Source organism: Salarias fasciatus, chromosome 13 (assembly GCF_902148845.1).
Source record: "Salarias fasciatus chromosome 13, fSalaFa1.1, whole genome shotgun sequence".
In the NCBI taxonomy this organism is placed as follows: domain Eukaryota; kingdom Metazoa; phylum Chordata; class Actinopteri; order Blenniiformes; family Blenniidae; genus Salarias; species Salarias fasciatus.
The window spans coordinates 21,302,530-21,320,599 of record NC_043757.1 but is presented as its reverse complement, the minus strand read 5'-3'; the positions used below and the strand labels follow the sequence as shown (position 1 = coordinate 21,320,599).

General features: G+C 41.0%; 2 protein-coding genes across 2 annotated transcripts; one reads left to right on the top strand and one right to left on the bottom strand.

Moving 5' to 3' along the window:
* The first annotated feature begins 1,050 nt into the window (after positions 1-1,050).
* Positions 1,051-7,721, top strand: cog2 (component of oligomeric golgi complex 2). Its single transcript, XM_030107367.1, has 18 exons — positions 1,051-1,201; positions 1,741-1,902; positions 2,280-2,345; positions 2,436-2,516; positions 2,674-2,777; positions 2,943-3,051; positions 3,284-3,463; positions 3,671-3,795; positions 4,015-4,141; positions 4,301-4,440; positions 5,127-5,188; positions 5,271-5,422; positions 5,517-5,702; positions 5,884-5,956; positions 6,062-6,204; positions 6,551-6,690; positions 6,788-6,971; positions 7,100-7,721. The coding sequence occupies exons 1-18, from the start codon at positions 1,145-1,147 to the stop codon at positions 7,196-7,198; spliced, it is 2,190 nt and encodes a 729-aa protein (XP_029963227.1). The 5' UTR covers positions 1,051-1,144; the 3' UTR covers positions 7,199-7,721.
* Positions 7,722-9,995: 2,274 nt separating this feature from the next.
* agt (angiotensinogen) lies at positions 9,996-13,372 on the bottom strand. The gene is made up of 7 exons (XM_030106928.1): positions 13,353-13,372; positions 11,989-12,440; positions 11,537-11,903; positions 11,015-11,139; positions 10,718-10,866; positions 10,449-10,605; positions 9,996-10,349 (listed from the first exon to the last, which is right to left on the bottom strand). Exons 2-7 carry the CDS (start codon positions 12,403-12,405, stop codon positions 10,173-10,175), a joined length of 1,392 nt encoding a protein of 463 aa, XP_029962788.1. The 5' UTR covers positions 12,406-12,440; positions 13,353-13,372; the 3' UTR covers positions 9,996-10,172.
* Between the last annotated feature and the right edge of the window lie 4,698 nt (positions 13,373-18,070).

Genomic DNA, 18,070 nt, shown 5'->3' with positions numbered 1-18,070 from the left:
GAGGCTGTACTGTACTTTGACAGGAACCTGTGGCCGATTCACTTCCCTCATCTTCTGCTGGTTAACTTGTACCAGTCAGTTATCAAGAGCCTCCTGGCCTACTGCAACAGTGTGATTTTCCACCTGCACACTGTGCAGGAAACACAGGCCTGCAGCAAGGTCAATATTTAAAGCGACAACAAGTTCACTTTATTTTGAAAGACTTTATACAGAATTTTATATATATATATATATATATATATATATATATATATATATATATATATATATATATATATATATATATATATATATATATATATATAATTGCTGTCACATTATGTATAATGCATATCAAACAAAAGCACAGCATCAGGATAGTGGTCTCTCTACCACCACAAAGCACATGCTGGGGCTTTTCATCAATAGATGCAAATAGCTGCTATTGATAGCTATCCTTTAAATTTATTCTTAATATATAATTATACCTTAAATCTGAAACATTGGCATCAAATATGTAGCTCACCAGAATTTTCATCCTGACTTGAAGATTGACTTTGCAAAGTGTAAAAATAATAAAATCCACATTATTTAAAAAAAACAAAAAAACAGAGAACACTGTATTGATGCAATAAAATGGAAAGAAACATTGTTTCAGGCACTGTCAAAATGATACAATGTTGAAATTTAGCCTTGTCTTTCTTTGTAGATTTAAACCTTTTTAGGCTTTAGAAAGAAATATTGTATCAATTTTTCATATATTCATATACATTTGCACTGAAACAAAGGGTAAATATTTGTAATCAGATTATTCATAGATTCAGCTTTAAAGTGTCACATTCATTTTACAGTGAGGGCAAATAGGAGCCAGAAAACAATATCAAATGCAAAATTAGGAAAAGATACATTGTAAAAGTAATGTATATACTTTAGCAATACAAGTAGCAAATGCATGTCTGCAGAATTACACACCAGAGCTCTGAATTTATTGGACAGCACAGCTCAGTCCCGGCCTCTGGGAGGCGCTGCAGCGCCACGCTGCTGTGTTTCTTCTTCGTTGGTTTGCTTGCCATGTTTGCGGAAGTGTATTAGCGGCTGCAGGTTGTCGGCTCATCGACTCTTTTTAATATATTTTTATGTGGATTTCGCAAATTTGAGCTCCAAAATGAATCTACCAAAGGGACCGGACTCTCTCTGCTTCGACAAAGATGTTTTCATGAAGGTATGCGTTGCTTCACGTGTGTTGAAAGAAACTGTCGTGAGGGTGTTATGGTGAACTAGTTAGCATTTAGTTAGCTTCATAGAGATTAACATGGATATTACGAACAAAGATTTAATAAATGTAAGTTGCAGACATTATCTATTGACAATTACTTTTATAAATAAGGAGGTCCGTTTAACTTCGAGGATCATAAAGCTATTAACACTTTAACATACACTTTGAAATAGCTGTATGCCTCTAATCTTTTAATGCTGCTCAAGTTTTGTCCATGTTGAGTGATTTCTCTGATCGAAAATATTTTGCAGTAGCTGTAAGCGAGAAATGGTAAAAGCATGCATAATCCTTTATGCTTAAAAGCGGATTCTACTTGAGAGATGCATATGAAATAATAACACTCTTGATTTTAGAAGCTGCTGTGCTGGCTTTCTGTTTACTCAGAGACTGACATTAAATGTAGCACCTTATAGTCCTGCCTGATCATCCAATAAGATTAGACATGAGTAAACTCCACTTCTTTCCCTCCCTCTCTGTGTGTTCAGGATGATTTTGATGTCGACCAGTTTGTGGCTGAGTGTCGGAAGCAGGTCCAGTTGGAGGAGATGAGAGAAGACCTGGAGCTCTACTACAAGCTACTGAAAACAGCCATGGTGGAGCTCATCAACAAGGACTACGCAGACTTTGTTAATCTCTCCACCAACCTGGTCAGTTGCTATTAACACTGCTCAGTCATTGTGGTTGCAAGTTTTGAAACTATGAAATTTGATCTAGGATGTTTAGAAGGTTTAGTTGAATGTAAAAACTTTCTGTTATTCCCTTTGTAAAATATGGATGAAAGGGGTTTTCAGATCCTCTGTATTTTCACATCCTATTTAGTATTTTACCAAATCGTCAGAGAAGATTTTTTAGTGGACGGTAGCTACTGCTCAGGCATTAACTGCATCATCAGTTGTAAGGATCCAGTAGTGGCACTTAGCTTTTAGCACTATCTCTAACTGTGTATGTCAAAATTTTAATTTCCTAATGTAGCTCCTACAGTCAGAAGACAGACTGTAATCTGACCTCTGCTCTCTTCCCTCAGGTGGGAATGGATAAAGCTCTCAATCAGCTTTCTGTGCCGTTAGGACAGTTACGAGAGGAGGTTATGGTAAGTCCTCTTTATGATGGGATTGTGAAGTCATTAATTTCTGTGGCAAATGTTATGTTTAATTTAATTTCTGTCTCTTGTTCCACGCAGAGTCTGCGATCCTGTGTAAGTGAGGTAATACAGTCTATCGACAACCAGCTCTCCAAACAGGAGGACCTTCAGAACAAAAAGGTTTGATTCCTTCCATCTGTATTTTGAGTATGTGCTCTTTTACACCCCTCATGTGAATGGAACACATATATAGAGTACACCTCTATATAGAGTATCATAAATAAATTCACCAACTGTTTTCCAATCCTAGACATAATGTAATTTTTTGATTCATCAGGTGTGTGTACTGAGGCTGATTCAGGTGGTCCGTTCAGTGGAGAAGATTGAGAAAATACTCAACTCACAGACCTCTAAAGAATCCAGCTCTCTGGAAATCAGCAGGTAAAGAACCGGCATGCTAACTCAGCTACTGGCATTGCTTAGGAGATAAATTAAAGTTCAGAAATGGAGAATTGTTGAGTTTTGTGATTACAGTAGCTTAAGGCAAAATTGATAGTGATGCCTCTTTTCATACATGTCTATATCTGTGTTTCTGTCTGTATGCAGCCCATTGTTAGCAGGGCAGATACTGGAGAGGATTGCCACAGAATTTAACCAGCTGCAGTTCCACGCTGTGCAGAGCAAAGGCATGCCCCTTCTGGATAAAGTCAGACCTGTAAGTGTGAACAAGTCAGGCAGGTAGCCAGCTGATAAAAAGCCTCTCACTGAGTCAATGAGTGAGCCTGAGTAGCTCCTCATATCTGTGTCATAATTTCCTGGACCAAGATAATCAGCTTCTGATGTGCATTTCTTTTCATTGCCAAGGAAGCTTCTCTTACTTCTGTACATCTGTGCTTACTGCGTAACAAGACACAAAAGAATTGACCCTATTTGACATCCTCTGCCAGCGTATTGCAGGGATCACCTCCATGCTGCAGCAGTCTCTGGAGGGCCTGCTGATTGAGGGCTTGCAGACATCGAATGTGGACATGGTGCGTCACTGCCTGAGGACGTATGCCACCATAGACAAGACACGCGATGCTGAGGCCCTGGTGGGGCAGGTGCTGGTCAAACCATACATGGATCAGGTAAAAAAACAAACAAACTGTAATTTGCTTGTTACAAAGTTGCACCAATGGTAGTTTGAATATAACACAAAGCAAGATTTCTTAATTTGAATTATTTTCTTAATGTATATTCTTTTTATTTAATTTTAGTGATACAGCAAGGATTCTTTGCAAATACAGAATTTTAAAAATGTTCTTTAAACTGGCATTTTTTTTTTTAATGTTTAGGTAATTGTTGAAGAAGCGGTGAAGTCCAATCCAAGCGGTCTCCAGCTGATGTACTCTCGTCTTCTGGATTTTGTCCCTCACCACTGCAGACTGCTCAGAGAGGTGACTGGAGGAGCAATATCAAGGTATGGAGGCATAGTCATGGAATATCTGTAGATTAAGTTATTCCTTGACATTTTTTTTTAAATCAGGAAAACACATTGTAGAAGTGGCAAATGTAAATAATGATAATCTTTATTACAGTTTCAGTCGCTACTGTCAGTTTGTGTACACATATGTGGAAAAACTTAGGCTCCAGAAAAGAAAGTGTTTAATAAGACAACTGAAATGTTTTCTCCCCTCAGCGACAAAGCTGACACAGTCCCAGGTTATGACTTCTTGGTGAACTCAGTGTGGCCAGAGATTATCAAAGGGATTGAGGAAAGGTTGGCCTACCTCTTCAACCCTGGGAACCCTGACATATTCTACGAGGTACGGCCATAATTGGTTTATGTAGGCACAGATTAAACTTATTATATGCAGCCACATGCTTCAGGGATTGACTTGTACTTAGAATAGAAATTCCTTTATTCATCCCAGAGGGCAACTCTTGACTCGTGTGTCTTCTGTCATGTCTTCATCCTGTTCTAGCGCTACAGTGTGAGTATGGAGTTTGTGCGGAGGTTCGAGCGGCAGTGCAGCTCGCAGGCCAGTGTGAAGAGGCTGAGAGTGCACCAGTCCTATACCAGCTTCCACAACAAATGGAACCTGCCTGTCTACTTCCAGCTGAGGTGCACATCACATTCATAGGCTTTATGCTACATTTGATGTTCTGTATAATCCTGGACATGTTGATCTTATTTATTATAAAACACACAGCCATGAGTTTCATAATTACTATGCATGTTGTAGAAAATAGTTACACTTCAGTCATTAGTTAAAGCAGTCTTACGCAGCATCCACTTTGAAGAATTGACTGTCTTTGGGTTAAAATAGCATCCAGTCTGTATTTTTTCAATAAAGGAAAAGACGAGTTGATCGATGCTCCCAAATCAAACAAAGCCATTTTTCAATGTAATGTGAGGAAATCACTTAAAGCTGATCCATTTATGTAGGATAAATACAAACGGCAAAATATAAACTGAAATGTGTTGGCATATAATGAAACCACAGGCCATTGACTGAATGGCCGCTGATGTACGTGGAACAAAACAGAGATGTTTGTTGACCTCCTGAAACACACACACTGTGAAACACAGAGATTATTCAGCATTGCGCAGTAGCACAGAGATTACCGTTTGTCCGTATTTCACAATACAAGCTGCCTGTTCGGTTTTCTACGCAGTGAAAACAATTCTCCTTCAGTGTTGTTTCACTCAAAGAGCACGTGCATACCAGAGCTGATGCAGGAAAAAAGCTGATAACAAATTGATTGTTTTGTTCTTCTCTTCTCTGATTTCCCCTCACTGTGTACTAGATACAAGGAAATAGCAGGACGTTTGGAGAGCGCTATAAGTGATGGATTAGAGGCGGCACCAGGTTTGACTTTAATCTTCAGCAGAAATAGCAGCTCACCCTCTGTCTTGTAACCCTAACTCTGAGTCGCTGTGTTCCCATCCAGCTGGCAGTGCATACCACCTGCAGGTATCAGAGGTGCTGTGGTCCTGCTTAGTGAGGTGCTGGTCAGACAAGGTCTACCTGTCGCCGCTGGCCCACCGCTTCTGGAAGCTCACTCTGCAGCTGTACTCGCGATACGCTAAGTTTCTCGATGAGGTAAACTTAAATTAGAGCGTAAAAGAACAGTTGAAATGAAAATCCAGGTGCCTCTTTTTCACTCGCGTCGTCACGATGGCCGCGCTCTGCGCAGGTGTTGACGAAGACTCCGCCCCCTGAAGTGACGAAGGAGCCAATCAGACCTCTGCCGAGCTCCGCCTCCTCCACGTCCAGCCGCACGTCGCTGGACGAGGCTGGCAGCGAGAGCGGGAGCCCCGTCTCTCTGTCCACCAAGCAACTGGTTCACATTGCAGCGGACATCCAGAAGCTGCAGGAGCAGGTACACACACATATCATGTCATCAGTTACATATTTTTGAAGTTTTCCACTCTGAGACTTCATTTTTGTTTCCACAACATGTCCCTCATCAGTTTGGAAAGCAGTTGCCACTTTACATATTACTATTTGTTTCTTGCTGCCTTCATTTTCCTCCTCTGACATTCGACTCGTCTTCCCGACAGATCCCGGAGCTGTTCGAGATCGTCAAACAGCGGTTTGATGCCATCGGATTCAAGAACTTTGCCGTTGTGGAAGGTAAGCTGAAAATTTCTTGTCTCCTTGATCTTTTTTCTTGTACTTTGTCAGGATAGCCGGATTGAGTGTACTTGTGTGTTTACCGCCCCTCTTCCCACATGCCAGCGGCTCTAGCCGACTCCAAGGAGTGCCTGTCGAGCAGCATTCCCACTTTAAACACCAGGATGACACAGCATCTGACTGAGCGCTGCTGCCGCTTCCTGAAAAGTGCCTCTGAGGTTCCACGACTCTACCGCAGGACGAATAAAGTAAGAAAAGCTGCAGACTTGCGTGCATGATATTTAAGATTTACAAAAAGCCTTTCACACATTGTTCCTCAAGGTTTTTTTTTCCCTCACGCAACTGCCTGAATTAAAGGGCAGGGTTTGACATCTGAAATACACGGACTGGTTGAATTGGATGGGTTTTCTATTTGAAACTCCTTAATGACTCTTAAATTGTCTAAGCGTAATAATATTCTTTCTAAGACAGAAGCCGTTTGGAAAAGCCTTCATCAGCCTTTCAATTAATGAAATAACGGCTTTCAAATCAGCAGGAATAATCCATACATTATACAAACAGATGTTTCTACCCTTCCACTCCCTTCTTGTGTAGGATCTTCCAGTACGTGCGTCGGCCTATATGGACAATGCCTTGCGTCCGTTACACCAGTTAGTGAGCGACTCCTCTGGACTCGTGACCCCCAGCACATCTCAGGAGTGGCTGCGTGTCGCACTGTCTGAATGCACGCAAAAGTGAGATGAGACAAAAACACGCCTGTGTTAATAATGTCAATTGAACTGGCCTGATTTAATTTAGAACCAGAGTTTAACTGCTTCATCCCACCCTCAGGTACTACGAGACCATCTCAGAGGTGCTGAGCTCAGTGAGAAAGATGGAAGAGAGTCTGAAGCGCTTGAAGCAGGCCAGAAAAGGAGCAGCCTCGACTACCACGTCGGGAGCAAATGGCGGTCCCACGGATGACAGCAAGATTCGACTGCAGCTGGCTCTGGATGTGGAGTATCTGGGGGAACAGGTAGCTGCGGCCGGAGATCATATGCATTTACAATGACTTCGGAAGACGTGAAAATGATAGATTTATTGGGAGATTTATTGAAATTTAAGATTTGCACTACTAACTTTTGTAATGCTGTTGTGTTTCAGATCCAGAAGATGGGGCTTCAGCCACATGACATCTCCATGTTCTCAGTACTGATGGACCTTGTGAATGAAGCCCGAGAGCTCGCTGAGCAAAACCATTGAGAAGCTCACTCCACAGTGACTGAAAGCCTCTGACATGCTGCGCACGTCTTTATATTAATGCAGACTGGAGGGAAGCCAGCTTTATGTGGGGGAAGATGGAAAAAACAAGAAAAAAAAAACAAGTTGTGTTTCAGCAATATATAAAATTATGTTTTTGAAAGGGCCTGAGTTGGTGGCTTGTTTCAGACACAGTGTACAAACATTTAGGATGAAAGGGGCTGAGTGGTGTTATGTTTGTCAGATGTTTTTAATCGGGACTGATGTTGGATGCTCTCGATATGCACTAATAAAGTTGTGCAAAATTGTTGCTCTGAACTGAACTTGGGGTCTGATGTTTACGAAAGAGTCTTCGGTCTGTTGTCGCATGAGTGTAGATCATATAAGGACATTTTCTGCTGACAGATGACTTTCTGAGTACCAAACTTGTAACATGTACATATTTGTAACAAAATGATATGTTTAATATAATTTATTTGGGAATAAAATGAAGAATTTGGGACTCATTTTCAAAGAATTTTCTTCTAATAAAGGTCTTGTATACTGAACTGCTATTGCATTTAAATTACTACATTTTGAGTAGCTACACACAATGGGAAGGCTACCAGTCCATAACAGGAGAGTGACTGAGAGCTGGACTCCAAGCCTGGTCTTCCCATAATTTCAATAAAAAAAACAAAGTAAATCAACAAATAAGTTTGTTAAAATTAGACGGTTGACTAATAGAATCAAGAAAGAGCTGAAAACAGCATTTCCTTGAATGGTAATGTCAAAATGCAAATGTGAATTCATGCAATTCATGTTTCCATTGAGTAACTTGGTCATATTTATTGGTACAATTTAAAATATTGTGTATCTTACAAGTGCAGCAACCAAAATTTTGACAAGCCATGGAAAATCACAAATGTTCTGATCACGACAGTTCAACTATTTTTCTTTATATCTGTACATTGATTCTAAATTTCTAATTTAGATCATCTTTTATCATTCCTGCTGATAGTTTCATGCTATACACTTTAATATTTGAAATGTATAAATAATTTCACTATTAGCTTTACTTCCAAATATTAATTTTGAGATTATGTTGTGTTTCATATTTGTTTTTTTCTTCACTGTGCAAAAGCTTTAGATGGATGTAAAATAATGCTACATATCCATCATGAGTGGCTCCAGATTTATTCCACAGCAGAGGAAAATTATCCTATACATACAGCCGTTTGTTGATTTAGATCTAACTTCAGCATAGATATGAAGGAAGAGGGTCTGGGAAATTATGGTGTGACGCCCACAAAGTGAAAATCTTATCCATTTTACAGGCATGAGGCCTGTAGCGGCGCCAGAGTGGGGGCAAGGGGGCGGCCCAGGGCCCACAAGGTCATAGGGCCCAGTTTCATGTGGTGTGTTCACATTTCCTCGTAAATAAATTCTTATAATAAAATGTGCAGTGTGTGCGAGAAGGTATACGCACATGATTGTGGGCTCCGATTGCCAATTCTTACATTACGACTGTCCATGAATGCATCAGAGCTGTAAGCCAGCGCTGATTGGCTGTGCGGCATGAACGAGTTTTTTCTTTTGCACTTGATCTGAACTCTTTGGGGGGAAGTTAAACAGCTAAACACTATGCTAGCCGCTAGCGGTACTACCCAAAACCTAACATCGGAGCCACTGGTGAGTCAGTGAAACCTTCAAAATACTATCTTTATCAGAATGCTGTGGTCTTAAACACCTGCCTATTTGAATGTGCCTTGTGTTGCTCTCAACTATAAGAGATTGCCGAGTTTTTTTTTTTTTTTCTAATATACGTGAATTCCAAAAGATATAGATAGCTGTGTCTATATCTATATGAATAGATTGTGTAATTTTAGACCAGCTGTGTTCATTTTATATTTAGGCTGTATCAAAGATGGTACAAATTTAGCCCGTTATCTGAGATTTCAGCACCATGGACAGCGAACGCTCTGAGATTGACACCTGTGCCGGCCAGCGCCCACATACCGCGGAACGGTCGCAGCCCTCACGCAGCACTGGCTGCTTTCTGAGGCATATAGGTTTGCTTGGCTCAATTAAAATGAGTATTAGTGTGTTGTTTGATGGTAGCATGAGGGATTGTTTGAATGGTAAAATTACTATCATAAGGGCCCGTCGAGAATGCTCCGCCCCCTCTGTACTGAGACTCACGCTCGGCCTCTGCATGAGGCGATATATTTATGATCACTTTCCCGTTTCAGTGTTAATCATATAGTTTTATCTGTTTATACCAACCCAAACCATTTGCACAGTGAGCATTAGGGGTTCTATCTTGATAAATTAACCAGAATCTATGTTATACTCCATGACATGCACTCAAAACAAACAATTCCTATGTCAATATTCAGTAGTTTGTTGAATTTCAACTTGAGTGTTGGTACTGGAAAATCTGAAAAAAAAAAAAAAAAAAAAATCCCTGATTTTGATTTTATTAGGAATTTTCTCTCCTGTTCTGTTTTCATGATATTTCAGATACAAATCTCAATACAACCATTAGAGCGTTAATGAGAAACTGCAGCATTTCAACAACAAATGTTTTATTTCAGCAGTCACAAGACAAAAATAAACCCTTTTATAATATACACTGTTAATTAACACAAACACTTGTGGTTTATTGTACTTTACTGAAAAGTAATGTACAGAACTCTGAAGCACATTTTACAGGGGAAAAAAAAAATCAAACATTTAGAAGTAACATGTTTTCATAAATACTGATGCAGATGTCCTCATTGACCCGAGCCTGGGAAAAGACCAGTTCGGGGATGAAGTGTAATAACACTGGTGAATGTTGGCCTCGGCCAATGGAGGGAGGCAGTGCTGCATTTCTCCTCTAAACACGGCTGGGATCTAAATGAGACACAGTATATGCGCCTGGGTGACTGATTTCATCTCCTGCAGAGAGGAAAGCCGTGGCGACGAGGCACGTCGTTCTGAGCACCGCGACTCCTCAGAGAGTGGGGTTGGTGATTTTGCCCAGAATGAGGATGGAGTTAGAGTGTCCTTCTATCACAGCGTAGAAGAAGGGTTTGTTGAAGGGCATTCTCAGAGGGATGCCTGCTTCTTGCCTCACGTCCTGTGGTTCTGCTCCTTCCTCTGACATTTCAAACAGCACCTTGTTGACAACCTGTTGACAAGGCAGGGATTTTTTTTAATTATTAACAGATTCAAGCAATATGTTTTTAAATCTATAAAAAAAAAATGGCTGAGTCGTCATTTTATTGACCTTATCCACAGTGAAGGGACTGGCGGTACTGAGTCGGCTGAACTCAGCCTGTGAGCCCAGCAGTGCGGCCTCAATCTTTGGGTCCATGTAGGTCAGCAGCTCATGCAGATCGATTTCAGCAGACATGGAGAACTTTGGGAGTGACAGCTCCAACAGTCTGGAAGAAAAACACATTTCAATGAAATTTCAATGAAAACTTTGCTCAATTAAAATCAAACATGTCTTGGAGAGGACACTGGAGCACGGTGAGGAGGAAGAAGAACGCTCACCCTTCCTGGAGGTTTTGGTGCCAGTCAGACATGACGCTGGTCTGCAACTTGGACTCGACATCATGGAGGGTGGTTCCTTCGTGAGGCAGCACCAGCAACATGTAAGATCGCTTGCTCAGAGGCAGCTTCACGATGGTGCACCGCCGCCTCTGTGTAACAAAACAAGCATGAATCAAAACAAGATTAACTCTACTGCGAGTCAACTTTAGGTCTCATTTCAATGGAGTAAATGAGCCATGCAGCAACAAATTGGTCCAAAACCGCAAAATAAGGGAAAATGAAACATTTAGGATTCACCTTGTCATTCAGGTAGTAGAACTGACCCGTGTGGGTCATCAGTGGAGCTGTCACTGTGGTTGTATCATCCACATGAAACTCCTCCATGGAAGTCTTATCAGGCTGGAAGGCTGTCTTCCAGTTGCCTAAACAAACACAGTAACATTATATTGTCAGGCAGACCTAAGATGTGAAGAGAAGCAGTGTCTGTAAAGTGGTATTTACAGATTGTCCATTTGTTAAAAGCTGCAATTTTTCAAGTCACGGGCAGAAACAGTGATGTTTAGACTCCATAGTAAGTGCATTAAATATCAGGTGCATGGAGTCAATATTTTTATTTTCTCTTTAAAACTTCTGTGTAAAATCAAATAGATTCAAACAATTACAACCTGCATAAATGTATTGATCACAAATTCACTGTATTCTCACGCCTAGGATGTAAAAGGTTGGAATATTTGATGAATCAACTGAAATCTTGGACTTCAACAATAAAAATATCTGGTTCTATTCATTTTCAGTAAAATGAACTGAACTGAGACAGACCTTGGAAGTGGAAGAAGGAGACGAAGAGCAGGTTGCTGCTGGAATTCAGATCTTTGAAGAGATCCTTCACCTTCTCTCCAGATGTTCTCTCCAGAAAGCTGTTCAGCAGCTGCTCGGCCTCCAGTGTTCTGGAGAAGTCCACGCCTCGGACGAAGGACGTGTCGGAGAAGTCCTGTGTGCCTTGGATAAAGTCGTCAGACAGCTGAGCGTCCTGAGGGGTGAAGGCCCAGACCTGGGTGACGATTTCATCCTTGGGTCCATCATCCACCAAAGAGTTGATGCTTTGTAGGGTCTGAAGAACCTTGTGTCCGTCCACCAAAGACACACAGTTCTTTTCAATGGTGCCTCGACTAAGGCCTAGTAATTCCTGAAAGAAAAGCAAAATAAAGATTTGATTAGTTCGTTGTTCCATTTGCTATATTTAACTATCTCAACAAATCATAAACAAAGACCTGGAATAAGCTCGCTGTTTTGGTGGAAGCTCCCAGGTAGAAGGTGGCGAGGGACCCGTAGGTGTTGACTGGAGAGAGCAGGGTGTTGGCGCCCGGCTGCTTGGCGCTGGCAGCCTGGTACATCCTCAGGCCTAGAGAGTTCAGCAGCTCTGCCAGGACCCCAGTCCTCTCCGTGACGTTCAGCTTCTGAGTGTCCAGCTTTGATAGGTCCCTGCTGTCTGGCGTCAGGACTTCCATGTCAAGCGTCGCCACGGGGAGCGTCTCCAGCGCCTTGGCCGTGGCGGCGTCCAGGCTCACACAGCTGACGTTCTCGGCAGCGAAGAGATAGAAGGGGTGGACGTACACCCGGTTGCTCTGGCTCCCGGAGAGGCAGCAGCACAGTAGGAGGGCTACGAGAAGTGAGCGTAGCTTTTGCATTTTATCCTTGAGTGGTGGTTACTTCGATCAATACCCTGTTGTGAGGGGAGACAGATATATCAATATATTTTTTCAAATATCAATTACACTATCTTCAGTGTATCAGTCTGCCAAACATTTTCTATGTTTTCATGAAAATCCATCTGGTTTTTGTGCCTCTGATGGGATTGGTTGCAGGAACACTGGAGACGGACCAACATGTCAGTGATTGATTGATTTCTCTTTGTTTGTTTCTTCTTCTGCTGGTCAGGGAATGGGAGCAGGCGTTGCCCCCTGCAACAGGGGTCACACAGATAATGAAGATGCATCTACGTGCGCCACTGTGCGTACGTTCATTTGCATGTATTTACTGACCAAAGCTTTGCAAAATAGGATTTTAGTTAGAAAGTTTGGCTTTACATTGTATCTATTTTCCAGATAGCCTCATACAAGTTGGATTTTCCACACGCAGACCCCTCATCCAACACAATTTTCTCAAAGTTGGGGATCTAAAATACTATCCTTTGCAATCACTGGAAGAACTGAATCAGTGACGCCTCTCTTACGCAAAATTAGAGCTTTATCACCCTTACTGGAACATGCAGAAAAGTGGACTGATGAACTCTCAGAGGAGGTGAGCAAACACTAAATGCTGCACGTCCTGCAGGACATGGCCTTGGGCCCTGATCAATAAAAGCAGCTCACACAAATGACCTCTTAAGTACCCAGTATACAAAAGACTACGTTTAAACGGCGGTCAGTTTATCAGTTAAAACATCACCACAAATCAAGTGTTAATCAAACAGTTATGAAAGCTGAAACAAATAGAACTTTTTGTTTCGGTTCTTACAGATCGTAAAAGATGTATCTAACTATACAGTACAGCCTTCAATTGACAAATTTAGACTTAACTCTTAAAATTGCAGTCAATTCAGATTAAAAGAGACAAAGTGAAAATGTGCTCTTACCAGATGCGCCTGCTGCTGTTCAGTGAGGTCCCGACTCCTCTGCTCCTTTACTTAAACCCTCCCAGTCGACCGCAGTGCTCTCACTCAGGTTACTGATTAACCAAAGCAGCGTTGAATCAGGGGCTCCGCTGCCAATGACTCACGGCTCGCTTTGTACGGACAAACTCCCCCTGAAGATAAATAGGTCTGACGGAGAGAAGACAGAGACCACCCAATGTCCCTCTTCATGTTGACTTAGGGGAGGATGATGTAAGCTCATCCTGGAGGGGGTGAAAGGGAGAGCTCAACTTCCACAAAGGACACAGATGACAGGGATTCAGTGTGTGTGTGTGTGTGTGTGTGTGTGTGTGTGTGTGTGTGTGTGTGTGTGTGCCACTTTTTAGTGACTCACTGATATCTTCATGCTGTTAGGGATGTTTATTTGTGAATGTGGGGACTCGTGCTTTGGACTGATCACAGGTGTTCTGTGATTTCACTCTGTTTGGTGGGTCATGCAAGAGTGAAGTAAAGGAAGTCCCAAACCAGTATTAAATAAAGGAAAATATATCTGTGTTGTTGTTTTATCTGGATAACTTTGTATATAGTTTCCAAACCATTCAATATAATTTGATTAAAATTATAGTTTTGTGGAATAAACTTGATTAAAAAAAAGCCTATTATTCCACAGATAATGTGGTGAAAAATGGTTTAATGCACAATTTGTCAGTTTATTTTCATTTTACCAAAACATAAAATGAAGACATGAATGCATATCAATTTAATCCCATTCGATATATCTTTAAAATGCATCCAAAATGGGTGAATGCTCTCTTAGTTCTGCATTGTGTACCCCTGTCCATGTTTGCCTTGTTCCAGTAACCCATTTGTCACTGGATTGCCGTGGTTCCCTAGTAACTGCTGCTGACCTTGTTGAGCCGGGTGACGTCTGAACCGGTATGACTCCACTTTCGTCATGTTGCTTTCGGTGGACTGTCATAGCAGGACGAGTCTAAGGACCCACACCAGAAGAGGTTAATCGACATCAGGATTTCAACTTTGTACTGATGAAGGTGGAGGTCAGGGGCCATTGTACTATCCAGCGGGTAATTTCCATCGATATCTGATGCACCCTCAAGTTTGCTTCTTCTACCACAGGCCTGGGAGTTTCTATACACTATCCCAGTCACTTGGCCATGACTCTCAACGTACACTGATCCTGCTTGTGACTTACACCCTGCTACGATGTTGTTAGGCTCCAGTCTCGAAGCTACTGGGATGCAGCATGAAATGCCATCCACTACTCTGTAAAACAGCCACCCGAAAGCATTTTCAAAGAGAAAGTGAATATATTATTCACAATATTAAAGAGAAATAATCAGCAATTAACACATTTAAAGCAGTAGTGAGTGCTACTAAACAGATCAACAATCCACACTTTTCTTAGAGGGTCAAAACTTATTAAACAAGCACACAAACACAAAAATCTGGCGTCCCTGTCAAACTTAAACAACAGAAAACCTTTAAACCCAAAAGGAGCAACTCACACCAATATTTCTGAGTGTTCTAATGGGACACAAGCAAAGCTCAGCAGTGTGCAGCAGCTGGTTGAAAGCAGCAAAAGAGGGCCCACCTTAAATCTCTGACGCCTACAATGTCAGCAGTCCACCTTAAAGCGATACTTCAACATTTTGGCAAATTGGCCCATCTAGGGCAATTCGGTAGTCATTTAGAACAGCATACTTACTTTTTTTGTGAGGGCGAGCTGTTGTTTATTCAGCGGTGAGTCTGAGGAGAGCTTCACGGCGGACATAATGGAAGTGGATGGTACAGTAGCTTCCCTCGTCAAACTCATCAATCCAACACAATCCAACAACCCCAAAACACACTTTGGTGGACACGTTATAATCCCCACATTCACTACGCTGTGAAATATTAATGCAAAATTACGAGATTGAGCGTTTTTTTGCGAAGATTGCTAAGACGGAACTACTTACTAAACATGGCGTCTGGGCGTAGTGATCTCAAAAGAAAAAGTAGTTCCCAATATTTGCTTCAATGTCGTAACGCTACAATATTATTTGTTGGTGTTTCACAGCGTAGTGAATGTGCGGATTATAACGTGTCCACCAAAGTGTGTTTTGGGGTTGTTGGATTGTGTATTTGATGAGTTTGACGAGGGGAAGCAACTGTACCGTCCACTTCCATTATGTCCGCCGTGAAGCTCTCCTCAGACGCACCGCTGAATAAACAACAGCTCGCCCTCACAAAAAAAGTAAGTATGCTGTTCTAAATGACTACCGAATTGCCCTAGATGGGCCAATTTGCCAAAATGTTGAAGTATCGCTTTAAGTAACCAGCCTTCTCCCAATCAGCCAATCCTGCCTTTGGTACAGTACAGCTCAATTTGCATGTTGAACTGAGGGGAAACACAAGACACACACACAGCACAGAAAAATGCACAGGTACACCTTCAGTCACACAAACACACATAACAGACGAGCAGTCGTAACAATACGCTGGAAAGTCTGTTTTAAAATACAAACATTATATTTGAAATACAGGGCATTTTTCCTTTTCATGATCAAAAAGGGAAATACAAAATTCTAACAATGCTTTGATTTTGAATTTATATTTAGAATAACAAAAATAAAATCACTAAGATAAACTCAAATTTGGCACCGAGAGCTTGTTAAGTTACAGCGACACTCGGACATCTTGCCGGAACCCACTGTACGCTTGCCACACCTGCTGATGACAACATTTGGTCTTAGAAAATGAAAAGAAAAAAAAAATCCTGAACTTTTTTCATTTCTGTCTGACTTTTTTTTTCTTTTTTTTTTTGTTATTCTAATTTGAAATGAAATTCAAAGCATTATTCGATTTTCACATTTCCTTTTTTGATCATGAAAAAGAAAAATGCCCTGTATTTCAAATATGTTTGTATATTAAAATGAAAATCAAATAACCACTCAGTGTGTTCTGGGAAATGAGAAAACACTTGTCAAATGTTCAAACACCGTGTGACACGTGTTACAAGTGTACTCTTACGTAAAACAATAACGACAAAAAAGTCCTTTGTGTAGTGTTCACACCTGATTCAACAGGGCGGTGTACATTAGATTTTATCATGAGGAAGAGAAACACACTTAAAAAAAAAAAGTTCTACAATCCTGGCATTATCTTCTGCAAACATGGTTACATCAATATTTAGTGGCAGGAATGACTCAGTTAAGAAAAGGTTAAACTTCACACTTGACATTTCGTAACACTGATGAAGATAAAAAGTTGTTTGACTTTGTTTTATTAAACTTCCTTTAAAGCTTTCTTTCTCCTCTGTCCCCATGTTATTTGTATTGGGCTTTCAGTTTGTGGATGCTCAGATGTTTGCACGACAAAAATGTGACGATCACTGACAGAGTAACTACGACAAATTTAAACCACAGATCGTCTCGCAGAGTTTTCAAAGCACTGAAGAAAATTGTACCGTTTATGACAGACATACTGGATTTGAAGCTGACTTTCTTGACTTGTCAGTCCTCACTGTTGAGTTCACATTTCTACCATATTCATCCAGAATATTCCATGTATTATACTCTCATTAAAGCAATTGAGGAATTTCACAACCAGCTCTGTGTACTTTTAATGCTGGAGATGTATCCTCGTGGACTCCACGGCGACTCCAACAATGACTGGGGTGTGAATACACATGAGCAGCCACAGAGAACAGTTGTTTGCAGGGATGCCAAGTGCACAGAGACAGTGACAGTGCAGCCCTGCTGCAAGCCCAGGACAGGCAGCAATTGTTGGGAAAAAAGGATGTCTGACAAATTAATCATCACTGCAATGTCAATAATCACAATGTACAGATAACAAAATATTGACAGAACCATGAAAAAATACTGTCTATTTGTACACACTGTTGGCATATTTAGCCCATCAGATGGAACCCTCCTGCAATAGATTACGTTGGTAACAGAACATTATTTAAGCATTGCATCATAAGTAGTGGCAACAGGCCAGAAGTCACAAGCATGAAGCACAAAAAGGAATGTAAAAATTACTGATAAAAACACAGCGACTATCTGCTTCACATTTCAAATGCTGTCATTGTGAACTAAAGCTGCTTCATGAACTGAATGACCAGCATCAGCACCTTAATAAAGCATTTGTTTCATCTCCAGAAGCGGTTAACGACAACAGCAGCACTGCCACAGTGACCAGGCTCTACCTTTTTCGTTTCATTGAACAAAATAAAAAAGACGAAGCTAAATGCAGTTAAATAAGTGTATTACTTATCAAAAACTGAATGACTGAAACACATTTTCTTTGAACAGTATATCAGCATAACATTATTTTAATTTAAGCATCACGATGAGATGGTTACATAAGTGATTGTGTAACAATTGTATGTTGCACACTTCAACAGAAACTTCAAAGCAGTATTCAATGTGTACTGAACCCGATAACATCGTGGTGTACTGTTTTGTATTGTATCTGTAACTTAAGAAAGTATGACATGTCATTTATTACAGTGACACAAGTGTTCCTTTCTTATGCCCATTGATTACTCAGAAATGTATCATTAACGTCTGTTGACATTGGTGTCTTTGCTGGTGCCATAACAAGGGGTCAAATGTTGCTGTGTGAGTATAAAAGCTGTGAGGTCCAAGACCTGGAGCAGGTCGGAAGGAGCAGAGACTCATCATGCAGACTCTCCTGTTTCTTTGCAGTGTGCTGAT

Coding starts and splice junctions, on each gene's coding strand:
- cog2 (XM_030107367.1), top strand. CDS start 1,145: ATGAATCTACCAAAGGGACCGGACTCTCTCTGCTTCGACAAAGATGTT. Junction 5,703..5,883: donor TCCAGAAGCTGCAGGAGCAG/GTACACACACAT, acceptor TCTTCCCGACAG/ATCCCGGAGCTGTTCGAGAT. Junction 6,691..6,787: donor CTGTCTGAATGCACGCAAAA/GTGAGATGAGAC, acceptor TCCCACCCTCAG/GTACTACGAGACCATCTCAG.
- agt (XM_030106928.1), bottom strand. CDS start 12,405: ATGCAAAAGCTACGCTCACTTCTCGTAGCCCTCCTACTGTGCTGCTGC. Junction 10,867..11,014: donor TCTACTACCTGAATGACAAG/GTGAATCCTAAA, acceptor TTTGTTACACAG/AGGCGGCGGTGCACCATCGT. Junction 10,606..10,717: donor CACCAAAACCTCCAGGAAGG/GTGAGCGTTCTT, acceptor TTTTTCTTCCAG/ACTGTTGGAGCTGTCACTCC.